This window comes from Poecile atricapillus, chromosome Z (genome assembly GCF_030490865.1).
Source record: "Poecile atricapillus isolate bPoeAtr1 chromosome Z, bPoeAtr1.hap1, whole genome shotgun sequence".
Lineage (NCBI taxonomy): Eukaryota > Metazoa > Chordata > Aves > Passeriformes > Paridae > Poecile > Poecile atricapillus.
In genome coordinates, this window is record NC_081289.1 from 113,891,382 (window position 1) to 113,918,129 (window position 26,748).

Here is a 26,748-nt window from a genome sequence, read left to right on the forward strand (position 1 = left end):
TGGTGAAAAGCCGCAGTGGCAATTGAAATCCTCCAAATTTTATTTTCTTATGTTTGATCCTCAAGGTTAGTAGAAAAAAAATCCAGTAAAGGCATTTTTTGTGTCTAGAAGGTAATATTTTCACAGCTGAAGAAATATAAAAATATGACGCACTATTGTGAGTTTCAAGATTTGAAACGGCAGTAATGATCAGCAGCCTTATATCTCTTATTTTTCCCCACCCCAAACAGTTCTAAGATTATAAATTTCTAATCTTGGAGATGTTGTCATTGGGCAATAATTATGTCATTCCTAACACGTTTGTTTATTGCCACAACACTTTATGCCTGTGCTGTAAGATTTCTCTGTGTTTGGATTTCAGTAGAATACCTCAGGCTGCACTGTGCTATTGTTTGTATTGGTGTCTTCTGTTCACTTTGAAATTTGCATTTCCATTTGTGTTCACACCTCCTTAGAAAGTGAGGAGGTAGACAAAAACCCAAAATCAAACAGTTTCAGAGACATTGTACATGGAAATGCCCAAAACTGCATGTTTTCCGCACCCTGTTAGTCTTTTTGCAAGCCTTTGCTGAAAGGCTGGTGCACAGAAAGATACCACAGCATGTTTTTCTCTTATCCCCTGTTCACCAAAAGAAATTTGTCTTAATTGGGCCTAGATATTTCTTTACTTCTCTGTGGCTTGTTCTTTCATTACAAATTAATAAACACTATAGCTTTAAAATCACATCATATTTTTGGGGGGAGGCTTTCTGGAGACTTCTGGAGTTTATTTAAGTATCATGTTGGAATCTTGATATTAGGGTGGAATGCATGATCACATCTGTGTTTTCTTTCTTTAAACGTCTTTCTGCAAAGTAATGTTTGTCCGGTGTTTTAATAAAGACTACCTAACACTATTTCTAGCCCTGCAGCTCAAGAATTGCCTTGTCTGAATAACTTCTGAGACTTGGAAAGTGATGTAGACTTTTGGATTGGTGGTGCAGCCATTAAGACATTAAGACATAAGTGCTATAGATAAAAAAAATGGAAAGATGAGTTCTAAGTCATTGATGAAGAAAAAGAGTAAATTGTTTAGATGCTGAGAAGTAGGATTTTAAAGAAAACAGACTGAAATCCAGATTTACCTGTTTGTTTATTTTAAGCCATTAAACAAAAAAAGAAAAAATCCTGGTTTTCAGTAGTGTTGTTTGGGTTATTTAATTTAGTTGTGTCATGTCCCTCCCTCTGCTTCCCTAATGATTAAATGCTGTTGCAAGAGTATTTTGAGAATCAATCTGAGTGGAAGGTGTAATGAGTGTGTATTAGTTCATTTTCCTTTAGTTAATCCAGGGAAAATCTTTCGAGCATGGGTTGATATTTGCAGACAGAAAGCTTGCTTTTGTCATCTTTGTGGAAATGTTCTCCTGACTCACAGCTTTTTCTAGAAAATAGTTTCTCAGCCATCAAGTGTGTACTGTCAGAAACTTGTGTTGTGTTAAAAACAGAGCACTGTATGTTTATATGGGTGACAGGGCAGCCTTGACTGAAACTTCTATATTCTTCATATATAGGCAAGGTCACAGAAATCCTGGTGTTTTTACTTTCCCTGTTTCTAATATTGTCAGTATATTAACTGACAATATACGTAAGCACTGCTTCAAATGACATGGTGGAGAGCTTGGATATATATATCTCTGAGCTCCTTGGTCTTTAAAAATACTGGGTCGAGTTTCCTGGAAAAAGTAGAATGTCCAGATTTTAAAGGTGCTGTTGTCTATAAATTATAGGTGTCAATCTCACCTCTTTGAAAGGTTTACAAGATTTAGAAAACCTTTTTTACCTGCTCATAGCCCTTGGTTCCCAAAGGTGTTGTAGGAAATACTGTGCAATTCTTTCCCAGTATGTTACAAATAAGAATGTTTTAACAAAAGTAAATGGTTTAAATAAATTGGTTTGAAGTATTACTGCTGATACTACTTAACCTGTGCCTGAAATAAGTAAATGCAGACCTGAGGTTTCCTGCATTTTGCTTTAACAAATTTGTTTGAGACATTTTTGTGAGTAAATCTCAGTTCATAACAGTAAACATAGCTAGAAATAGGTACTATTAGTCCAGTTGGTACAGCTTTAAAGAAAACCTTTTGAAGATAATAGTGGAGGACATAGTTTAATTTTCTGCTGCTTAGGTCCCATGTACTGAGCTTTCATCATATCTCATCTAGAGAGATTAGACCAAAGGAATGAAACTATGTGGTAGCTGATTTGCTTTTGACTCTGCTTTCTTCTATTGCAGTTGATATTCATGAAGAGAACGGTTTATTAACAGCTCTCTGTGTTAGTGAGTTGTTTGGTCATGGAACTCTAGCTAAAAATATGGATTTCTGGGGGAAAATATGTCAAAGGGTTAATTTAAAAAAAGTGATGTTTGAGTACCATTAAATAAAGAAAATCAAACATGAGCTAGTTATTTTTCTTCAGTATTGCTTGCTATCAGCTCTCATATATTTGATCTAGTTTTCCTGCAGTTGCTTTAACATACTTTACTGCAGTTTCATTAGCATATCTGTCTGACTTTAATTGTGGCTTCTTTTTTTTTATATATTCAGGAAATACTAAGGTGACTCCTTTTTTGTCTTTAAATATAAATTACTTTGCGTTCCTCATGTGTCCATTTTCCCCTTGCAGTTAGGAGTGATGGATTAGAATTAGGCTGCAGCACAGATTGGGAGAATCTCCCAGCATCCTCTTCCTGCAGAGGCATCAGCTTCTAGCACTGACTGTAGCTGCTGCCACTCTCACTGACATTTCTTTTGAATTCGGCTATGGAGAGTGCCTCTGTTGCCAGCTGCTGGCATGGAAACTTTTATTCTTTTTGCTTGATAACTCATTAATGAAATCTCATGGATATTGAGAAATAAAACAGAATCACTTTTCTCTTTATGTTTTTCTCTTTTTGCTTTTTTTTTTTTTGTGCGTGTGCACGGTGGAAAAAGACTGAAAGAAGCGGCACTTATTTTTACACAAGGACTATATTTACATACCTGAAGTTAACTGAATTAATCCTGTAAGTATATTATCTCTGCCTAATAGCCCTTGAAATCAAGAATGTGGTAGTAAGATTTATTGGATTTTGTCTATGAAAATTTGCTTCAGAATGTATGTCAAACTACAAAATTTTTTTTTCTATAGATTTCCTTGAAGATAAAGGAAAAATGATATATTCACAATGGTATTATAAAATAGTTGTTTCTCCTCTGCACTTTGCAGTGGTGAACAATGCTTTTAGAGAGCAGAAGCTTCTCTGCTGATGTCAGTGCTTAATCAGCTCAGATACTGTAGGTTGTAGGACACTGCAAGGTGTCCTGTATTTTGGGATGCCACTCTTTAAAATGTGGTAATTTAAGGACAGTATCAGACTTGGAGCTACTTTTTCCATTTATAGACTATGTCTTCTGCTCCTGGTGGCTGCGTTGATTTAACCATTTGAGGTTATATAATTTTTTACTTACACATAAATAATTTATTTCATGGGATGCAGTGCAGTGCTTTCAAAGTATTAAATGTTAAGTATAATGCAGTGTGGTGTTAGAGACTTCAGTTTTTTCAGAATGCCTCCAGCATAGGCTGTAAGTTCCCTATGTAATAAATTCAAGTAAATTGGTCTGAAGTTTAGGAAGAGTGTCTTGCTAGGATCATGGTGTCCTAATTGTCTCTTTGGATCTGGGCCAATATTTGTGTGACGCAGTGTTAGTCCCATAAACATCTGGCCTGATCTGGTGTCCTACTTGCAGCTTGATTTATTTTTTATTTTTTCCATAGCAAGATAAGTGAAATTTTTATTCATCTCATGTAAAACTGCCAGTGAGCTGTCATTATTATTCATATATGCTAGCTCTTCAAGGAGGTTCTTTCTCTATTTTCTTGTCAGCATGCCTTATTTAGACCTAATTTCTAGCAGAAATGTTAAAGAGATCAAAATTATGTATTTTTTATGGTGAACATCTATTTGTTTGTATCTACATGCTACATATTGAATTTTGGCAGTACCGCTCTCTGCCATATTCAGGTGATCAATTTTGTACACTGTATTTATTGTATGTGTTGACCTCAGCTTGACTATTTGATACAAACTATTTGTCTAATAAGGAGTATTCAAGCACAGTTAATTCTTAGTTTATGCAATGGTCTCATGTTAAAACCTTTATCTAAACATACTGTCTAACCAATAAGTTCCATTAAATAAATCTGATAACCCTTTATACTGCTATGCATTCTTATTAGTGTTGAACAGAACAGTGTGAGATTTTTCTTCTGCTGCAAACCAATACTGACACTTTATTTTTCTGCCTCCTCAGTCAGACTGTGGTCAATTCTAAATGCCTGTTTTGCTGGCAGTTTTTAAGCTTTCATATATATTGTGTCAAATTCATGCTGGAATGGCTTGAAATACTTACATAGGATTATTTTGTAATCATTTTAGGGATCAGCTCAACTGTGTATGCTTATTCAGATGGGTAAATAGTAACCTAAGGAGTTGGCATGTCTTGCTTTCACAATATGGGTCCTTATGGGAAATTTGTGTCTCCCTTTCTGTCCATTTGCAGTGCAATCTGCTGTTGAACTTAAGAACTTGGTGTGAGATAAAGCTGCTCATGTTACCCAGATGATAAAAACACCTGATTTGAAACAAATTGATTATTGCCTTACTGAATCTTAATAATGATCAGTTAAAAATGGAAACATTTGGCTATGCTCATATTTCTTTTTAAAAATACAAATAAGATAATAAAGTGGCTAGAAATGTAGCCTGTCTTATTTTCAGAGCAGTAGGCTCTGTTGGCAGTGGTGGGTTGACGGTGAGCCAGCAAGATGAGCTTCATCTTGGCACTGTATATCCTGTGGCACCTGAGATTCAAGCAGATGGTCAACTTTGCCTAGATTTTCTTCCTTTGTGCTTATTTGCTTTGTTGCATCTGTAGAGTAACATGTGTGGATACACAGATCAGTATTTTCTTGTGGTATTCAGATGCTGCATTGATAATAGATAGGTAGATAAGTAAAATCTATGTTTTAAGAAAGACAGACCACTAGGGAAGCTCCTTATCTTGTCATCCCTCCCTGCCCCCTCAGTCATTGAAATATTTGGAAGCTAACCTCTTGATCACTTTCCTGTAGTCAACTGTTAGATTCCCATGAGGCAGCACTGTGGGTGCTGGGCTTCTTTCTGACTAGAAGGCAATCCAGTGGTGCTTGCCCTCTTAAGTTGGAGATGGCAAACAAACTTTAGGTGCAGAATGTAAAGCAAATAAACATAATTCGTCTCCTGACATGATGATCTGACATTTAAGTTTCAAGATCAGATGAGACTTCTGAGAAGCAATTTTTGTTTTTATAGAAAGTTTTTGTTTGTTTGATGGTCTTTTAATGCATTTAATTTGTTGGACAGCATGACAAATATTTCTGCTGCTGTAAGCACTAATAACTCCTAAAACAGGACACTGTCACCTGTAGGTAAATCTGTTTAGTTTAGAGGAGCTAAGACTGGAACTTCTAGATCTAAAAAGAAAGAGAGGGCAAACATTTGTCCTAAAATACTAGCAGGTTTCCCCTACCCCCATCTTGTGGTCTGTAAGACAGTATTGTATTTGCCATCCTTGCCCTTGCCTTGTTGTTACATTACATGTAACATTATACCTGTTAATGTATACCAGTGGATCAATTAAAATCGTCTCTTAGTGAAATTCTGGTAGTCTATGAAAAGCTATCAGTTTGACCTTTTCTGACAACGCTAAGGTATAGATAAAAACGGTAAAGTCATTCTCAGCTCATTTTGGTGCATATTATTTTAATAAAAATTGGTTTTCAACAGGAGCAGCTACCTCCTTTTTTCTCCCTCATTTACCTCTAGAGCTCCGACTCCTTTTCCACAGCTGTTCCTTTTGAAAAATTGTTTTCAGTGCTTTCTCTTTACCTATACAAATGCGTAATATCAGCTAGCTGTTGTTTCTTTTTGCTCTGCTTAATCTTTTCTGCCACAGCTGTAAGGTGAGGGAGAAGAAATAACTTAGCAAATCCTAACCCAACAATGAAACAAAGCCCTCAGTGCTATTAAAGGAAAGGAAAGTGCCGTAGTAATGAGTTGGCTTGATCATTCAAAGGACTGTATCGGCAGATCCAATGGTATTGCAGCAATGATCCAGAAGTTGACGGATACAGATTTACAGCTAGCTACACTCAGGTAGTGCTGAGGAAGAAGGTGCAGCAACACTGATCTGTTTCTACCATGGTGTTTGCATCATGTGCTATTATCAGCTCTCTGGGTGGATAGGCGTCTCCAAAAATTCAAATGGAAGCTAGTACCAGGGAAGGGCTTGGGTAAGAACAATGCTGTGTTTGTCTCTCTCTGCTATAGAATAAGATTTCAAATACAGTGTAAGGAAGTCCTAAGGGAGGAATAAGTGAAAATAAGTGTGTTATGCTGATGGTTTTGCCTGAATACCAAACTATGTAATTTAACATAATTTAAACTAAATGACCATTTAGGGGGTGTTCATCAGTTGTGTGTTTTCTGGTGGGATTTTTTAAAATTACTTTTGTTTGTTTCTTTCTTTTCAAAAAGTGCCTGATGTTGAATGCATTTTATTATTGTGAGCTTTTAAAGTAATTTCTGCCTGTTTGCAAATTTGGCTAACACAATACTGTGTAGTTTCGCTGCCAGTTGGATTTTTTTAAGTGAATGTTCAGCATACAGAATATTGTATGCACTGGTGAAGTTCTGAAACAGTGAAGACAGTAAGCCTTCAAAGGAATAAATAATTTGTGCCTTGCATTGGCAAGAAATTTTTTTTCAATGCTTACCATAAATATTTTATTTACCTAAAATAAAAAGGTAAAAATGTAAAAAACCCATCTCATAAAAAGGGGTGTGTGCATCATGAATGCAGAATTTGGTGGGGAAGTATGACTAGTGGATTTAATAAGTGGGTAAGATAAGATATTGTTTACAACCAGGTGGTTGAAGTTTTCAAACTTTTGTATTAATGGTAATAGCCTAGGATAGAAAATGCTTGATATAAATTGCAAATATGCCTAGTGGTATGCCTTAAAGTGTTTTTTGTGTGGCATTTAGCCATTTTTCTGTTGTGTGATTATACGTGGTGTTGAAGACTGAGTTTTAGATTAAACAATAAAAGAGTTTGCAACAATTTTTCTGTTTTCATTAGAAGTACTGATCACATGATCTTATATTTCCCCAGGATCACTTTAAAGTAACACAAAAGGTGTAAGCATATTTTCGGTCATTAACTGGAAGCGATTGGCCACTTAAAAATACTGTGATCCCTTTAATGTCAGGGGTGTAATATGCTTTAATATCTTAGCATGAAGAAATGTTCAACTGTGAAACAGGCTACTCAATTTGATTCTGCATTTCTGAGTTATTCTCTGGGTGAGAGGTATGCATAGCATGCCTATAGGTGAAAGAATAAAATTCAGCTTCATGAGGCTTGCCTGATGGCCCTTCAGAGGCTAGTTTAAAATTGAAACACAGCAAAAAGAAGGATGCCCGGAACAGATTTTTGCTACAGTAATGCAAGATGTCTGGGTAAATTGAATCTAAAAACTGAGTAGTAATGTGGTAGTGACAGTTTTTCAGATGTTTTGGATATTTCCTTTATAGTAAAACCAGTCAAGAGGACATCAAGTGCGTTTTGGCAATGTAAAGATATGTAAGGCACGAACATGAAGTGATGACTTAATATCTGCATGACCTGTAAACTGTGACTTTTGATAATGTAGTTTTAGTACGGCTTTTGATGTTGGCTGGCACAAAGTCTTCCAAGGAGACAGTGAGTTTCAGCCCTCACTGGATTTGAGTTTATTTTATGCAAAGCATGTGTGGAAGTACACAGCATAGGATGACATTTGTGGAAGAAGCATAGCGTGGTCTGCACATAGTGCCCTTGGTGACACGGAGGGAAGAGGAATCCTATCAAGTAAAAAAGCTTTAAAATGACTACAGTTCTTGGACATTCCAAGGAATCAGTAAAGTTGAAGTAGAGCAGTATACAAATATACCCAGAGGCTTCTAGCAAAGAAAATGGAACTATGGAATAGATTCTGAGGATTAACTGTTATTTTCCATTAAGAAGTCATGTTGTGGCTGTTTAAGACTGACAACAAGATAGCTACTCTTTTTGATATGGTAGAACATAAACAGCTCAGTATTGAGTTTTCTTGCACCAATTCACTTCCACAAAGGGAAATATCTACTTTAGAAAGTATGTAAACATTCTGTATAGTGACAGTATCAGATTTTGACAGCATACTATGAATATTTGGCTTAACAATCTTCCTGCAGAAGACAAGAACCAACTACAAGCAATCAATTTTAAAGCTGTTTTGCCATCATTAGTTTGGCAGTAAATACTCTAGCAGATACTTGCATAAATGTTGCTCAAGCAGAGTACTGCATATGGTAGCTTTTTGCTGCCTTACCTGTTGATACTGTAGTTCATATACGAGGTGATTTTTATTTAAGTTTATGGAAGTAAGTGTCTCTAAAAATACTTTTCTTCTGATTAAGCTTCTGTAAATGTTAAGGGTCATTTGTTTGCTAAAGTATTAATGTTCTGGGAAAATGTTCTCTTAATTGTAATGCATCTTGTTTTCTTGATACTTCTACTCAAAACAGCATTCTCTCCATATCCCCTGCATTTTTTAGAGAACCTTATTTTTACTTCTTTAGTTTGTGTCAGATTTGCATCTTAATATGATTATCTTAAAACTTTTATTTCTAGTTTCACTTTTTTGTGGTCTTTATTACTTAAAATTTTGCTTTATTCCCACTAATAATTACAAATATTTTCAGTAATTGTAGTAAGACTTCCATTGATAAGAACAGCTTAAAAACGAAGATAAAACCACTTTGCTGGCAATTCAATGTTCTTTATCAGATAAGGCTAATTATTTTGGCTGTGTTGTAAAAAGAGCCAACAAAATATTTTAGAAGTTTAATAACTAAATTCTTCAATCCCTATTCATCCAAAGTGTTGCTTGAACATTTGAGTTAGCTGATGTTAATAAAGTAATGTGGGACTCAGTCCTAAATATGTAATATAAAAGGTGGAAAGCATTGGTGGATTACAGGTGATTTTTTTTCTGCAATTCTCCCGTTTCTAGCTCCTGAATCCCCTTCCAAGAGAAGGGTTGGTAAATCACTGGACCTGGGGTGATTGTTAAAAGCTTACTAAATCTTCTGCGAATACAAAGCCACATATACCAAGTTAATGTTTAACATTTTTTATATAATGGCTTCTCAGGAATACTGTTACACTGAGCCCTGATCTGGAGAGATAGATGTAATTGCCTAGCTCATTACTCATGTTTACATTACTTTCAAATACTAACACAGCGACATTTCCCTTGTTTTAGGCTAGTAGAAAGTTTAGTTCAACCCTTCTTTTATTCATACATAGAGGGTGAAAAAAGGAAAGGAGCTTAAGCTGTAAACTGTTATGACATTTTAAATTAATAATGTTTTTGTTCTATGTACATCTTGAGTATTATCTTCTTAATAAGTGGGGGTTTTCAGGTATTATGTATTATTTATTTTTATTTATATATATATAATTTATATGTAATATATAAGAAGCATAGTATACATAATATAATAATATAAAATTATTATATTATTATATATTATATACAATAGATTAATATATATATATTTTATATAGTATTTTTATATATATGTTATTTATTTATGTATTTTTATGCTTTATTTCTGCTGTGGTTCCAAGTAGTATGTTATAAAAACCTACTCAAAGTTGCTAATTTTTAGTTGCTAATTTGTAATAATTTTCTTATGGAGAGTGTATCCCCACTGAATTGGAATAATTTCATGGGTAGTTTAGCACCAAGCTCAGAGGTACACAAACTATTGCTGGAAATTCACAGTATTCTTTCTTTTTTTCCCAAAAGAAGTTTGAAGTAGTAGTGAGAGGAAAACTTAAAAAAAGCTATATGTTGGGGAAAAAAGTATTCCTAAAATGTCAGGACTGTAAGACATTTTATTCTCCTTGTAATGTGACGTTATTATCTTTGTGTAACATTCATTCAATATAGCACATTTTTCTGTTCCTTTTTATTTCATTTTGAAGTGAATGAGATTGTGCTGGTTATGGCTGGGGTAGCCTTAACTTTCTTCATAGTGGCTGGTATGGGGCTGTGTTTTGGATTTATGCTGAACACAGGGTTTATAATACAGAGATGTTTTTGTAACTGGTGAGTGTGGTTTACACACAGCCGAGGCCTTTTCTGTTTTCTGTAATGCCACAGTGGTGACGAGGCTGGGAGTGCATAGGAGGTTGGGAGGGCACACAACAGGGACAGCCAGCATGGATTTTAGAGGTGCAGGTCTTGCTTTACCAACTTGATCTCCTTTTATATCAGGTGACCTAACCAGTGGATGCAGGGAAGGCTGTGGATGTCTGCCAGGACTTCAGCAAGGCCTTCACCATCTCCCACAGCAGTCTCCTGTAAAAGCTGGCAGCCCACGGCTGGACAGGTTCACCCTTCCCTGGGTTCAGAACTGGCTGGAGGGCAGGACCAGGGAGTGGTGAATGGTGCTGCATACAACTGGGGGCTGCTCACTAGTGGTGTCCCTCAGGGACCTGTGTTGGGCCTGGTCCTGTTTAATATCTTTACTGATGATCTGGATGGGGTGAGTGAGGCTACCTATGGCTATCACCAAATGCATAGATACCATCAAGTTGGGTGCAAGTATCAATGTGCTGGAGGGTAGAAAGGCTCTGCAGAGGGACCTGGACAGGCTGGTTCGATGGGCCGAGTGCAACAAAATAAAGTTTAACAAGGCCAAGTGCCAGGTCCTGCACTTTGGCCACAACAACCCCATGCAGTGCTACAGGCTGGGGCAGAGTGTCTGGACAGTGGCCAGGCAGTGACTGACTGCAGCTGAACATCAGCCAGCTGTGCCCAGGGGGCCAAGGAGGCCAATGGCATCCTGGCCTGTGACAGCAATGGTGTGGTCAGCAGGAGCAGGACAGGGATTGTCCCTCTGTCCTTGGCACTGGTGAGGCCCCTCAATTCTGGAAGGATGTTGAGATGCTGGAGTGTGTTAAGAGAAGGTCAGTGGAGCTGATGAAAGGTCTGGAGCACAGGTGCTATGAGGCGTGGCTGAGGGAGCTGGGAGTGTTTAGCCTGGAGAAGAGGAGGCTCAGGGGTCACCTTATCACTCTCTATAACTCCCTGAAGGGAGGCTGTAGTCAGCTGGGGTCAGTCTCTTTTTGAGGGCAGCCAGTGACAGGACAAGAGGACATAGTCTTAAGCTGTACCAGGGGAGGTACAGGTTGGACATTAGAAACAATTTCTTCACAGAAAGAGTGACTCAGCATTGGAGTGGGCAGCCCAGGAAGGTGGTGGAGTCACCGTCCTGGACGTGTTTAAGAATCAGGACTGGATGTAGTGCCATGGTCTAGTGGTAGGATGGATGACCAAAGGGATGTTCCAGACCATATGATGTAGTGCTCAGTATATAAACTGGGGGGAAGAAGGAAGAAGGGGAAGACATTCAGAGTGACAGCATTTATCTTTCCATGTCGCCATTATGTGTGATGGGGCCCTGCTTTCCTGGAGATGGCGGAACACCTGCCTGCCCATAGGAAGCAATGAGTTGATTCCTTGTTCTGCTTTGCTGGTCTGTACAGTTTTTGTGTTCCCAATTAAATTACCTTTATCTCAACCCACGAGTTTTCTAGCTTTTACTCTCCCAATTCCCTCCCTGATCCCACCAGTGTGAGTGAGTGAGCAGCTGCATGGGGCTTGGCTGTCAGCTGGGGTTAAACCACAAGAGTCTCTTTTGGTGACCAGTGTGGGGTGCAAAGTGTTGAGATCAGGACAGATCTAACCTACAGTGTGTTAAAATAAAATTGTTATAAGCATTCATTGTATTGATTTAATAGTTGCTGGTTACAATGTGGATTTATTTTCTCTCATATTTGTGGTATTTTGTCTGTATTATAGCAATAATTCCTTACTTGAAATACATATTCTCTGTGGTGTATTTCATGGGATGGGCTTATCACATGATAGTGTTGCTGGTCACCAATCTGATGTATATTGCGGGCACCTTTGTGCTTTGGGAGTCACCTGCTGGGAGCAGTTAACCACATCTTTGTTTTTTTGATTCCTTGGAGGAACAGCCTATGGGAGAAACACCTTCCTGTATATTTTTCTCCTCCTTTTTTCCCTTCCTTGTCTTCCAGGCTGGTTACAGTAGTCAACATTTTAAAGATTTTTGAATATCCTTTGACTGCCCTTGAAACCAGCCTGGGGTTTTTTGTAGGAGCCAGCATGTTGCTGTGTATGGTTCATGTCTTGTTTAAGGTCAGATAAATAACTAATAACATTAGTTGTCAGAGATCTGCCCAAAAGCTGGGTATTACAGAATGGCAGGGTGTTTGCGGTTGTACGGGCCAGTACCTAGGGCAGTAAGCTCCTTCACTGTGCTTGCACCTTACTCCTGAACAAGTGCAGAATCCAGAAAAACTAGTAAAATGTTGAAAAAGGTTGTTCTGTCACAATGTTCTACATGGCTTAGTACCTACAGGAGGAAAGGGTCTCTAAATATGATAGTGAGATGACAGCAGGCCCTGTCCTTCAGATACCTGAAGGACACTCTGACTGCTCCACTTCCACTGGCTGTGGCACTGCAACTGAAACCACTAAAGCAGTGAATCAACATGGGCTGGTGTCAGTGGCCCCTGCACAGAAGCAGAAGACGGAAGAAATGTACATAAAAATCACCCAAAGTGCTTTAGCAAAAACAGTCAAGGACAAGGGAGAGAGAAGACGGTGAAGCAGAGCCATCACAAGGGTGATTTTTCAGTGCCATTATCAAGGCTATCACAGGCCTGAGTGAGCTCTGGGAGGCATGAAAGGATTTCAGCAGTCATCCATGAGTGTATTACTGCCTGGCTAGTCTGATGGTGAGACAGTGGAGCCAACAGTGTGGAATGAGAGGGTAAGGAATCCAGGCTGGGATCACTTGCTAAGGACCCAGACATTGACAAAGCAGTGGGGGAAAAAGACACAAGTCCTTAGTCTCTGGAGTAAATTCTTAGCAAGTGTGAGGGGGAAAGGTATGCCTGTAAAGATGATACTCCATGTAATTTAGGCAGATGGACTACAATAGACGAAGTTACTCAATTCCTAAGGGAATTAGCTGTTCAAGAAGTGATGTATTTTGACCTGGACAATGCCCAGGTCCCCATGGATCCAGACCACATCTTGTGTCAGTTACTCATGTGTCAGAAATTTCTACAGAGTGTCGCAAGGGCACATGGAACCCCTAAACAGCAGTAATTTGGAAAGGTGATATATCACCAACAGCAGCAGATGAAATTTGGCAACTCAGGTAATATGAAGACAGCATTCGTCCTCCATCATAGCGTCTGTGGAGAAGCTAATTGATGAACTGACTCAGGAGGTCCAGCAATTCACAGGGATATGTCATACTCCCATCTGGGTGGGCCTGTAAATCAATAACTGACAGCAGGTATCCTGTTCCTCAAGAGAGAAGATATAGAAGATACACACCACAGGATACCCTACAGTTTTACCTGCAGGACCATAGAGGATAGAAAGAACTGGGATAGATGGGAATACCTTGATTCTAGATGCACTGGTGTGGGAATTGCAGGGAAAAACAAACACAACTGGAAGTTTTTCCAGGAAAATTGCTGCTCCAGTCTCCAGTGTGCAATTTTTTCAGGCAGATTGAAGGTCTGATCATACTACTGACTATGGAGAGAAGTACTAGTCCATTTTTGTATGATCTTAGTGGGGAACATTGTGATCAGTATTAGAGGGGCCCTGCCTCCACCTGGGGGGAGGAGAGAAATACCTGGTTTGTTGGACTGTGTGGATATGGTGGCCTGGCACAGCAGTCCCATAGGAGTACAAGGCTTTATTAGGCACTGGTGCACAGTGTACCCTAATGTCATCAAGCTACATAGGGATGGAATCCATTTCGATTTCTGGGGTGACAGAGAGATCCAAACAGCTGACTGACAGGAGTCAGGAGGCTGAGACTAGTCTGACTGGCATGAGTGGCAGAAGTACCCTATCTTGACAAGATCAGGGGCTCCATTCATCCTTGGCATAGACTATCTCAGGGAGAGGATATCTCAAGGATTCAAAAGGCTGTTGGTGGGCTTTCAGTATACCTGCCCTGTGGATGGAGGAAATTTCAGACATTCCTTTTGTTCTGGGGCTGAAGAAAAGCAGATGCCAATTGCCACCACATCAGTACACTAGAAGCAGTGTCTCACTGCTAGACCCTGTAATTTCCATTCATAAACTGAATTGTCACCTGGAGAGCCAAGGAGTGATCAGCAAGACCTGCTTACCCTTTAACAGCCCCATATGGCCAGTTTGAAAGTCCAGCAGAGAGTGAAGGCTGACAGTGAACTGTTGTGGCCTGAATGAAGTCACAACACATCTGAGTCCTGGACATATTGGAACTTCCATATGAGCTGGAGCCAAAGGCAGCCACAATTGATACTGCTGTTGTGTTTTTATCAATTCCTTTGGTAATAGAATGAAGACCATAGTTTGCTTCTGTTTGGAGCTTTGTCTATAGTACCTGGAATCCACTGCCAGTGGGAAGGAAACAGAGCTCTATCATCTGCCACAGTCTGATGAAAACTGGAACAAGGTCAAGCTCCGGAACACCTGCAATGTGTTAGTGATACTATTTTGTGAGAAAATACAGCAGAAGTTTTGGCAGAAAGGAAGCAAATAATACAATCCTTTTAAAAGCTGGTTTTGCCATAAAACAGAATAAGGTAAAGGAACCTACACAAGAGATCTAGCTTTTAGGAATCAAATGTCAAAATGGACATTGTCAGATCCCAGTGATTATTATTATAATAACAGTAATGTCTCCACCAACTAACACAAGAAAGACAGAAGATTTTTTAGGTCTTGTGGGATTTTGGGGAATGCACATTCCAACTTTGAGTCTGATTGTAAGCCCTCTCAATCAGTCTGATTGTAAGACCCAGAAGAAGAATGATTTCAAATGAGGCCCTGAGCAACAGCAAGCCATTGAACAAATCAAGTAGGAAATAGTTCATGCTGTTGCCCTTTGGCCAGTCTGAACAGAGAAAGATGTAAAAAATGTGGTTTTTATTGCATCTGGAGAGAATGGACCTACCTGGAGCCTCTGGCAGGAAGCACCAGGGGGGTCTTGAGGCTGACCTCCATGTTTTTCGAGCCGAGCATACAGAGGATCTGAAACGCACTATACTCTAACTGAAAAGCTTTTCTTTTTTACTGGCAGCTTTGAAGGTGTCTGAGCTGCTTCAGAGATGATTGGTACTGAAACACAGCTTCTGACACCACAGTTACTTGCCCTGAGTTGGATGCTGAAAGGGAGGGTCTCCTCTACACATCATGCACCAGATACTGCATGGAGTAAAGGCGTTGCGCTGATCACATAAAGAGTTTGGACAGGAAACCCTTGTTGTCCAGGAAACTTATAATTAATCATGGACTGGCCAGAAGGCAAAGGTTTTTGGAATGTCACCGGGCTTGGGGTGACGAGGCCCCACTATATAATAAATTCCCAGAAACTGAGAAGCAGTGTGCCTTGTTTACTGATGAATCCTTCTGTTTTGTGGGAAGGCAGCTGTATGGAGTCCCCTATGACAAGTCACAGAAATTGCTGGAGGAGAACATGAATTGAGTCAATATGCAAAGATAAAAGCCATCCAATTGGCCTTAGACACTGCTGGAGAGAAATGGCCAATTTTTTTTTATTTTATTTTATTTTTTTTTTTAAATTATTATTTTTTTTTAACCTCTGTACTGATCCATGGGCTATGGCCCTGTGGGAGTGGTGGCAGCAATGGAAGCAGAATAACAGGCAGCCTAGAAGTAAACCCACCTGGGCTGCTAAGTTGTGGCAGGACATCACTGCCTAGTTTGAAAGGCTATTGCCAAGGGTGAAGGCCAAAGTTGTAGACTGCGTGGATTCAATAAACATTTCTTTTTGTGGATATTTTATGAACATTTGACAGTGGTGTTCCACAGACTAGGAGAATGATGTCTATCTGTATTATCTATCAAAACAGATAAGCAGGAAAGGTGATGGAATTTGGGAAGCATGAAACTTTTTGTGATACAAAAGGTGTGGAATAGGGTGTGGGGAAGTGTTAGCTTTGGCTAGGGTAGAGTTAACCTTCACAGTGGCTGGTATGGGGCTGTGTTTTGGATTTGTGCTGAACATAGGGTTGGCAGATGTTGATGTAGATGGAGATGTTTTTGTTATTGCTGATCAGGGCTTAGACACAGCCAAGGCCTTTTTTGCTTTTCATGTAGTCACACTGGCAAGGAGACTGTGTATGTGTGGGAAATGGGGAAGAGACACAGCAGGGGTAGGTGACCCAAACTGGGCCCCAAAGGGATATTCCATATCATATGATATCATGCTCAGTATATAAACTTGGGGAAAGGAGGAAGGGTGGACATTTGTGATGGTGTTTGTCTTCTCAAGTCACTGTTACCTGTGATAGGGGCCCTTGCTACCCTGGAGATGGCTGAACACCTGCCTGCCCATGGAAAGCAGTTAATTCCTTGTTTTCCTCTGATTTGTGTGTGGCTTTTGCTTTCCCTGTTAAACTGTCTCCATCTTAACCCATGAGTTTTCTAGCTTTCACCCTTCCAGTTCTCTCCCTGATCCCACTGGTGGGGGAGTGAGTGAGTGGCTGTGTGGGGCTTGGCTGTCCACTGGGGTTAAACCATGACACCAGGTGTAAAATCCATAGTAACATCACTAGGCGTAAAATGCATAATAATGACACAGAAGTAGTGTTAATTTAATCTGCTCTGGGGTAAATTAAAGGATATGCTCTTCTAATGTGCTAAAATATATAAAGTTCCGATCCATTCCAGGAAAACTGTGGAAGTAGGGAAAAAATAAGATAGAAGGAAAACAACATAAGTAAGAAGGAGAGTGTGAGTCAGCATTACTGACTGAACTGTTCATCAGTCTGGTATTGCTGTAGAAATTGGTTTGTGATGTTTTGGGAGTAGAAGAGGAAATGTGCTTATTCTGAGCCTCTGCATAGAAATGCCAGCAAAGATAGCCAAGTTGCTTCTGAATCAGTATGCTCCTTTCTTCTGACTATTCCGGTATCAAGTTATGAATTTGAGTTGAAATGAACCCTTTTGGTTAAGTTCTTCTGCTGCAGGATGTAGGAAGACAGTAGAAAATACACATGAAGAGTAATGAAACAGAAATAAGGAATTCTCTGGTAGAGAATATGATTCACTTATCAGGAATAACAGTTTGAGAAAACTAGCTTCCCAAGATTCTGTGTCTGAAGTGGCAGAGTAAGTGCATAAGCATGCTTGATGCAGGGAACAGTAAATACATTAACTTAAGGAATACTATTTGCATTGTCTTCAGACTTTGGTCACATACAGGCAGCATCAGGAGAGCTAGTCTTTAATGGAGGGAAAAAACATGATAGCCAGGTGCTGGTGCAATCTGCTGCTTTTCCATTTAACTGGGAAAACGTAGTTTTGTCATGATGCCAGGTTGTTTAAGGACCCTTGTTTATGTAATCATTTTGCAAATACTGATATGTACTGTGGTGATGCTCGAGCTGGTGGTGTGATGGGATTTAGGAGGCTGATGGCAAACTGTACACATCTGCAATTAAAATGCTATAATGTCCATAGGTGTGTTAAATGAAATAAAGATTAGATTTTCCATCCAGGGAAAGTTCCAGCAGTTTCTGATTGCAGGGTAGGAACTGTGCATTTACAACATACAAGTAAAGAAAATGTATTTCTGCTCACTAAGATGAGGCTTAGTAAAGCAGTTGAAAACAAAACATTGTGCTTACACCTTGATCCTTGCCTTCAGAAAAGTGCTACAGTGGTGGAGTACTGTAACACTATTTTTCTGCTGTTGCTTCTCACATGAGAAGCATACTCTTTTGAGGATGAAAAAATACTTTGAAACTTAAGTGTATAAAGCAGTCATCAATTGTTAAATTACCTGCAGTTACCAGTGAGCTACTCTCCCTAAGATTGTTTTATGAACTGTGTTTATATATGTATGTCTTCCTTGCCATTCTCTTCCCTCTCTTGACTTCAGATGACTGTTCATATTCTCCATACTGTGTGTGGCAGAACATTGCCTCACATGGGGTTTTTCTGTTCCCATAGTTGATAGAGTTCTTAGCCCACCAAAAAGTTAGTAACCATGCCTGCTAGGGGGAGAGGACCAAAAGGGCCATTTGTTCTCTGTAATTTCGAAGATTCCACCGACCTTAGTATGGACCCTGGCATTTGTATGGGAAGAGACTTGGAACAGGCCACTGCTTCAGTGCTACTCACAAAATAATTGTAGTGTGCAAGTATGAAAAAATAAAATCTCATTCTTGCTATCTAGTAGATATGAACTTCAATTACTGGTGTGGTGTTTTTTTATTTTGCCACTAAAGACAACCAGTGAAAATTTGGTATTGAAAGGAAGAAATATGTCCCTCCCCCACTCTCCTCCCACCCTTTTTTTAACCTTGAAAAACGTTTGAAAGCAACTAACCTATTCTTCCTAGCAGGAAAGGCAGAGTAAATGGAATGGGTAATCTAACTAGGAATGGACCAAGTGAAAGAGTTTCATTAAACACAAGTGTGAGAAGAAGATACAGAAGCATGGGAACACAGATGGGGGTAGGGATGATGTTATTAAGGGACTAACTCAGGTCCTTGCTTGTGTACTAGAAAAAGAATCAGCCTTTAAATCTAGCTAAAAAATAGTTATTTGGCATTTTTTTGCTAGCAGATGGTATTCCTGGAATTAGCTAATAAAATTGAGTACTTAAAAGATATTTTGGTCTTTATAAGCAAGCCTTTTTTTATTTTTTTAACACTGTTCTTTGGAGGGTAAAAAAGCCCCCCATCATACTTTCACGTCAACCTCTCTGTTTGTTTTGTGTGTGTGTTACTGTTAGATTTAGAATAGCTGCACTGCTTTGTTGGTCTCTCCTTAAATTCCTCCTTTAGAGTTCTTCTCTTCTGGTCAGTACTTAAATATTTATCTCATTGACATGATCTCTTGCTTGCCACTGCTTAACCTTACTTGGAGAAAGCCCATTACCTAGTTTAAACCTGTTGTTTTAAAGCTGTAGAGAGATTATCTTTTCTAGATCCAGCTGTGCACATTGATGGCTGTGTAGCTTCTAGCTGTACATCACTACTGTGATTGTCAGTTTGTCCCCAGTTCCACCCATGGAATAGTTTGTGAGTGCTCCCGAGTATTTCAGGCAGAACTGGCCAAAGAATGGGTTTGTTGAGATGTTTTCTGCATTAGCAAGTGCAAGTGTTTTTACTTGAAGTGAATTAGGATGAACAAAAGCTGTTAGCTAGCATGTCTACAGGTTTATGACAGGACTGTCTGTAGTATACCTGTTTGCTGAATAAATGTCTATTTACTGGGCTTTTTTTGATGAAAATATTATCTTGTGACCTCTTTTGAGATTCTGATATGAATACAGAGTCTGGAGCAGCATTTGCACTCATGGGAAAGATTGAGAGCTTGAGCACAGTGATAAATTTTGAGAATTTCTCTGGTAAGAATAGGAGGACAAAGCCAAAAACATTGCTTAAATAAGCAGAGGGTACACCTGTGTAACATAGACAGAGTTGAGCATATGATTTTGTTTTGAAAAGCTACATTTTGAAAACAAAATAAAATAAAATCACCACGGAAAGACCTGTGTTACATAAGGCAATTTTTTCTTTTTAATTTTTTGTTTATATTTACAGTTTGAGTAAACTAAGAATCTGTTTTTTAGGGCATCCAAGATGGATCTCAAGTGTGCTCTGGAAGAATGCTCAATGGCACTGAACTTATTTCTAAATAATAAGTTCTCTGAAGCGCTGGAGCTGCTTCGTCCATGGTGAGATTGTTATTTCCTGAAATTGTTGTAAACCGACAGTGTCTAGTACCTGAAGATCAATTTAAATCCTCTGAAGATAGTAGTTTTAATTTATTCTTTTTTGTCCAAAAGCATTTCTCCATATTTGGGTTTTTTTTAATTGATTTTTTGGGTCATTAAAACCATCTCAAAAACTGTTGTTGAAGCACTGAAATTGTTATGTTAGGGTATATCACTCAAGCTGTCTTTCCTCACGCAGAGGGGAAAAGCTGAGAAGCAAGACTTTATTCAATACATCTTTGATCAAATAATTTGTACAATGAAATGCTTTTGACAATTCAGAAAAGCTGGAACAAAATTCCATAATACTCTTTTTGTTGTGTTTTATATATTATTTGAGTCTGGTGTTTATCTTTAAGCTCATCTTTTGCTCTTCTGACTAATTTTCTTTGTTCCCCTGTTGCCTTTCCTCCACTGATAAGAAAAGTATGACAGTGCAGATATAGGAAATCAAAGAATATGGAGAGGTTCACAGGTGAAACCTGTGTTATGTGTGACTGTCGGGAGGCAGTCTGGGTGGCTGTTCTTTAGGACTGGAATCTGAATCCCATCCACCATTCTTCTCCTGTCTTTCTCTGAAAGGAGTATGCTGTGTTAAGGGGTGTGTTGGCAAGAGGGATATGTAGCCTGTGTTAATTGAGTGGAGTAGTGTTCTTACTCTGCAGTTTGGTGCTAATAAGAATGGACCAAGGGTCATGAGTTGGTATTGTATGAACAAGTTCAAGGACAGCTTTAAATGAAACATCAGAAGGATGACACAGCTATCAAGTGTTTGCCTTCAGTGTTCTGGAGAGGTAAAGTGAGAAAGGCGTTAGGCCAGGGATATTATCTCTTAAAATTTGCTGCAGTTAAGCTCATTGGAAGATTATATTACTAGGTTATATTCTCAGGTCTGTTACTTTCCTGCTTAATTCTTCTGTCTCTTCACAAATTAATACAAGTGCCTCTGTATTTAATTTTGTTTTGCAATGTGAAGTGTTGCTTAAATGCACGAGATTCATGTTTTCCCTAGGTCCAAAGATAGTATGTACCATGCACTTGGATACAGCACTATTTTAGTTATGCAAGCTGCAATGACCTTTGAACAGCATGATATACAAATGGGAATTTCTACAATGAAGGATGCTTTGCAAACCTGCCAAAGGTAAGCCCAAGCAAGCCCAACAGTTATGAGATACTAAATCCAATAAGCATTCTTTGTGAAATACCCCAGTTCTCTGCATGCTTTTAAAGCAGACTCTTACCTGCAGGATAGTGGTCTAAATTTGTAAAGGTGGAGTAAGTCCCACTACACAATTATTTCTGGTGAGGATATTTTTCTACGTGGTATTGTCGAAACAACAGACTTGTCCTGTCTGGGTATTAATAGCCACTCAGGTTGGGTAAATGGTTGGTTCACTGTGTAGACCTACATATAAGCTGACATTACACGATTAAGCTGTCTGAGCTATTGGCAACTGTGACTTTTTGTTTTCCAACAGTTTGGAAATATAACGTCATAAAAGGCCTATATTTTGAATTTTCTTTCTCAGCATGAAAACTCTTTTTAAAAAAGTTGCTTCCAAAGGTTGAACCAATAGTCTAATACAATTGAGCTTTAGTAGTAAGTCTTTAAAATTAAAGAGCTATTATTCCCATCAGAAATTATCTGATCAGAAAGACCATTTTGCTGCTGGTCTTTCTTTGGACAGAAAAAAAAAAAATCCTTAAAAAAAAGGACAGTGAAAGCTAAAGTTCTAACAAACCTCTGACAAAAATATAAATTATTTCTGCTTTACGGGTTCTTCATCATATTGGTTAGGCTATATTTTATCACAATGATCTCCCAAGAAATGAATGCCAAATATTTGTTCAGACATTTAACATCACCATCAGCAAAAAAGAAAAGAAATGGGAAAATGTTACCACATGCTGTCTGGAGAAGGGGTCAACAGTTTTTGCATCTTTTTCAGGTGTGCTATCAATTTGTAGTTTCATCTGAACTATTGTTTGCTATTAGTTTACTATTGTAACTAATACTATTATTTACTATTTAGTGTGTCTGAAGATTAGATATCCCTCTAGTCTAGACAGCTGCAGTGCAGGATTTCATCTCTGCAGGATATAAACTTTAATTCATGAGTACTCTGGTCTAGTCTGTCATAAAACTCATAAAAATGCAAGATAAAGTCAATTAAATGTTCAAAGGTGAAGAATTACCATGACTACGTGTACCTTAATTGACTCTTTTCTTGTATGCATTATGTTAATGTGTAGTGTCATAATCTTCTTGTCAGGATCCCACAATTGTCAATGTGAAGAGTAGTGTAAACAAGTGATAAGCTAATGCTTAGTATTTATTATCAGTTACTCCCTGGCTTACAGAGTGCATTCATTTTCTAAATGTAGAATTGTTTCTCTAGCTTCTTCATAAAGCCAAGTTGCTTGTAATTTTTTAATTCCAAAATTAATTTTCGGAATTAAAACTTGTGCGGTAGAGATCCCTTGGAAGTAAAGTATGTGATTGTTTTGGCATTTTATCTGGCATAAACCACCATAAATACTGAAGCATTTATATTGAAAACAGAGATTTTTATTTTTTTTCATTCTAATTCTGAGTGCAAGTTTAAGAAACAGAAAAAAACAATTAATTAAACTTCAAAGTCCAGTTCAAGTGTCTTGTCCAGAGACCCCTCTGCAGCTGGTGAGTGGCAATGGGGTTGAAGCAGTCATATGTTTAAAAGTAGATGGATTGAAGCTGCAAGCATACATTTAATGTTGGATAAGTTTTTTAGCCTAGAGGCATACAATTCTTTAGACTACTGGAAGAATTGAAACAGTTGACAAACAATCATTTTGCTAAGAATATCTGTAAATTTGGGTTTGGAAATGATAAAGAATTCAAATAATTAAATTCAGGTTTGTGTTAAATGTATGGCTTACTTTTCTTCATTGGATAACTTGCTTAGATTCAGGAAAAGAAGCACAGTGGTGGAATCCTTGTCCAATCTAGTTTCTAAACAGACGGTGGATCAGTTGAGTGAAGGTAAGTGGTTAAATAATCAGGTTAAAATAAAAAAGTGAAAAAAGCTCAAAATTAACCCTACCAATGTGTAAAAATATGCTTAACTCTGTGATTTGACTAGTGTCTTACAGTAATAAACATACAAACCATGTATATAATTTTTTTTTCTAATTTGAATGCAAAGCTTCAGTGGAGAGTTCAGCCTAATTTTCTTTTGTCTCTGAGCATGCATGAATTAAGAAAGGAATGCCTTTCACAACACATTGTAGGACTGAAGGGAAATTTCCTTTTTTGACTTAAGACAGCTCCCAAAAGTTTAAGAATCATTGATGTGGAGGAGTACATCCTTGTCATTAGTTGCATTGGAAACTGAATATATTAACAAGTTCTGTGCTTGTCTGTTTTGCCTTAAGGTGTTTTGGGAAATGGTATCAGTACATTGTTCATGGCTCTGAAAATGCTGATCTCCTATTTCTGATTCAGGCAGAATCAAGTATGCATTTTTTTCTAACCTGGCACAAGAATCCTCTTTAATACTTGGACACATCAAACTCACCACGTATGCACTGTACATACAGCAGCCTTGTGCATGTGGCTGGTCTTGCAGCATGGGTGCGGAGCAACTTGTGTCGTGTGTTAAATCAAATGTACTTTAGTGCTGCATGAAGACAGAAAGTCTGCCTGGGGCTTTCAGTTTGTTAAGCATGACTTGGTGAAAACCTGTTCATAATGTCTCAGTGGGTGTAGGAAAAGCCTGAACCTCTATGAGGGTTACCATTCATCTACAGAAATTTCTTGTAAGGCATGGAAGGAGGGCTGAAAGACTGAGTTGCTGTGGGCTATTAAGCTTAGAATCAATGAAAAGTACAGGAGACCACCTACTAGAATGTCAAGTAGCTTTTGGCACAGACTGAGGTCAGCTCTGACAATGTTTTGTCTGAGAAGAAGGGAAGTAGAATTCTGTTGGGATTTGCGTGTTACAGCTATTAATCAGCAGTTATTGAAATGGCAACAGCAGAATTTTGCTTTTTTTTATTATTATTTTTTTCCTTGTCTTGGCAGCATTTTGTTTGTTCCATTGACCCCAAGAAGACAATATTGACAATGACTTTGCTGATAATAAATAACTTTTCTTTCTTATATAGAGGAAATGCATGCTGAAATCTGCTATGCTGAATGCTTATTACAGAAAGCAGCTCTCACCTTCGTACAGGTAAAGTCAAGTTTTGATTTTATGTGACAGTGATGTCAGTAATGGAGAGAGATCAGTACTTGTAGAACATGATTCCAGCCATAGATGTGATATCTTAAACCAAATTTTTTGCTGGTGGATGTTATTTCATGGCAGTGATTGAAAGTGTGGTAAATCCTGGGCTGCTCAGCAAAGTTATCTCTATGTTTGTATGAATAAGTGAAGATGATACTCAGATACCAAGTTATCACCCTAAGGTATATTGCTATGTTATACAAGGTGATATGTTTAAATGATTTCATTACATTACAGTGTCCAGTGCCTGTATAAAAATAAGTTCAAGTATGAGGAAGTGTGTTGTTTGAAAGTGCAAGTCATTTTCTGCATGAACGGGTAGAATATTTTCCAACTAACAAAACTCCAGCTGATACACATTTGTAATTTCCAGTTCAGTCTTGCTCTCTATGCACATGGTGTCAGGAATAATACAGAAATTAATATTTATAAAATGGGCATGCCTTGGCATTGCTGAGGTAAAAATTCAGCTCACAGAAAGATCTGGTATTTTACACTGTGTGGTACTACTGATTTAGGTTGTGGTTCAGGGGCTTCATGTTAGAGTTTTCACATTCAATTTGAAATTTGATTCCTGAAAACAGGAGAGTTGTTAGTCATACTTTTAATATATGTGAGTGTTTAGCAAGTATTTATTGAATGTATTTTAGATGATCTCTTCCAGTATAAATTATGAGAAAGAAGTGAGGCACATAGATACTATGGTTGGATTAAGCTCCTTTGGCAAATAATTGTAAACTACTTTATCCAGTATTTGGCCAGAAGTTTCAGAAAGTACTGCTAGTCTTTCCTATAACTGGCTTGTTCCTTTACTAACCATGTATAAACAGCCGTCTTTATTTCTGTTGGGCAGATGGAGTCTGTTTTAACCATGAAAAGAATTTTGAAACACTTGCTGAAGGAGTTGAGTTAGGACTGTATACAGTAATAGAAACCCCTTAGCTGTATATTTTCTCTAAAACACCACATCTGTTACTACGTTTGACTGTAACACCCCACTTTGCTGGTTGCCGTACCGCCCTGTATTTTTCATCTTTGGCTTACCATGATTCATGTTAGGATGGTGATGATAACAAAAATGTAACCACTCAGAGGGAAATAGAATTCTTGTACTGTAACACTTGCATTTGGATGTTCAGACATGCAGACAAGACAGATTAGGTCTTTTGAAATGGTGATCCTTTCATGGAAGCCTTTGGTTGATTGTTCAGAGGCCTTTTTTTTTGGTGCTCTTTCATTTTGTACATTGTATATTTTGTCCCTTGCTGCCTTCTGCGAGGCAGAGGACCTGATTCAGGAACAGCACAGTGACCAATCCCAGGTCACTCGGTCCATTTGCACACAACACCAATATGGCGGATGGCAAAAATGGTGTTTATTGGTGAAGAATTTGACACTTTATAACCTAGGTTCACAGTGTCACTCCCATCTGCTTTCATCACAGCTAGGTGCTATTGGCTAATTACGGGGGTCATTACCATAACTAAGGAGGAGGGGGGTGACTTTATCTTTCCATACATTCCAATATCTTCCAACCGCCGAGCCTTAGCTGCCCACATTTCCCCCCCTCCTTATGCTTAACTAAATTTGTTAGAATATAAGGTGTATTAGTCTTCAAAGTTCTAACGTTATTTTATGTGTATCTGTCTTTAAACATTTTATCTAATTTATCTATATTATGAAAAGTTTTAAAAGTAGATATAATAGACTTGAGTAAAAATATAAGGTGCACTATACTTAACTAAAAAGGCAAAAAACTTATAAAATAGACACTGCAGTTTTTCATTGACAAACCTAAGGCACATTGAACAGGTGGTGACCAAGTGCATTCTTAGCTGAGACAGTCTCTGTTGTTGGGTCACGAGGGCAGAGACACCTGAGGCAGCACCAGCTGCTCCCAGGCTAAGCAGCATTGCTATGGTCACACCTGTCACCAGTTCTCTTTTCTGAAGTGGGTGAGTCTCTCCGCCTGCAGGTTTAACTCCTCATCCGAGTGGTACCCTGGGAACAATCACAACTTGCACACAAAAATCATTAGAAACACTGAAGTTACAAACTGATAGGCATGTAGTAATCATTGTTTGGTCTGTGCCCATCAGCTGCTGCAGGCTGGAGCCTTGCAATTTAGGGATTAATGATGAGTGGACCCTCTGTCCCTCCTCTGTCACCTGGACTGGGAACGCTAGTGCAGCTGAGGGGACCCAGCAGGCACATGCAGCTTTTATTTCTTCCCAGTCCATGAGAGGAGTATCCTCTCTCAGTTATTTTTTAATGTGGAGGGGGATATTCTTGTTTATCTTTGTTGTTTCCTCCTCTAAGGAGTCGGTCTTGAACCACTCATCCCTGCTGGTGTCTTGGTCAGAGTCGGAACTCGACTGGTTGGCTACTTCCGTTTTCTTGTACCTTTTTGTTGGGCTCCAACCTCGCCTATGTTCCTTGTGGGTGGGCTGTTCCCTCCCTCC

At 38.6% G+C, this 26,748-nt stretch overlaps 1 protein-coding gene across 1 annotated transcript in view; it reads left to right on the forward strand.

The window, feature by feature from the left end:
- TTC39B (tetratricopeptide repeat domain 39B) overlaps positions 1-26,748 on the forward strand; it is a 77,219-nt gene that overhangs the window by 30,237 nt on the left and 20,234 nt on the right. Inside the window, exons 3-6 of the mRNA XM_058827244.1 lie at positions 19,872-19,976; positions 21,028-21,159; positions 22,964-23,040; positions 24,165-24,232. Of these exons, the coding sequence (XP_058683227.1) occupies positions 19,872-19,976; positions 21,028-21,159; positions 22,964-23,040; positions 24,165-24,232 (382 nt within the window). The remainder of the gene's footprint in view (positions 1-19,871; positions 19,977-21,027; positions 21,160-22,963; positions 23,041-24,164; positions 24,233-26,748) is intronic.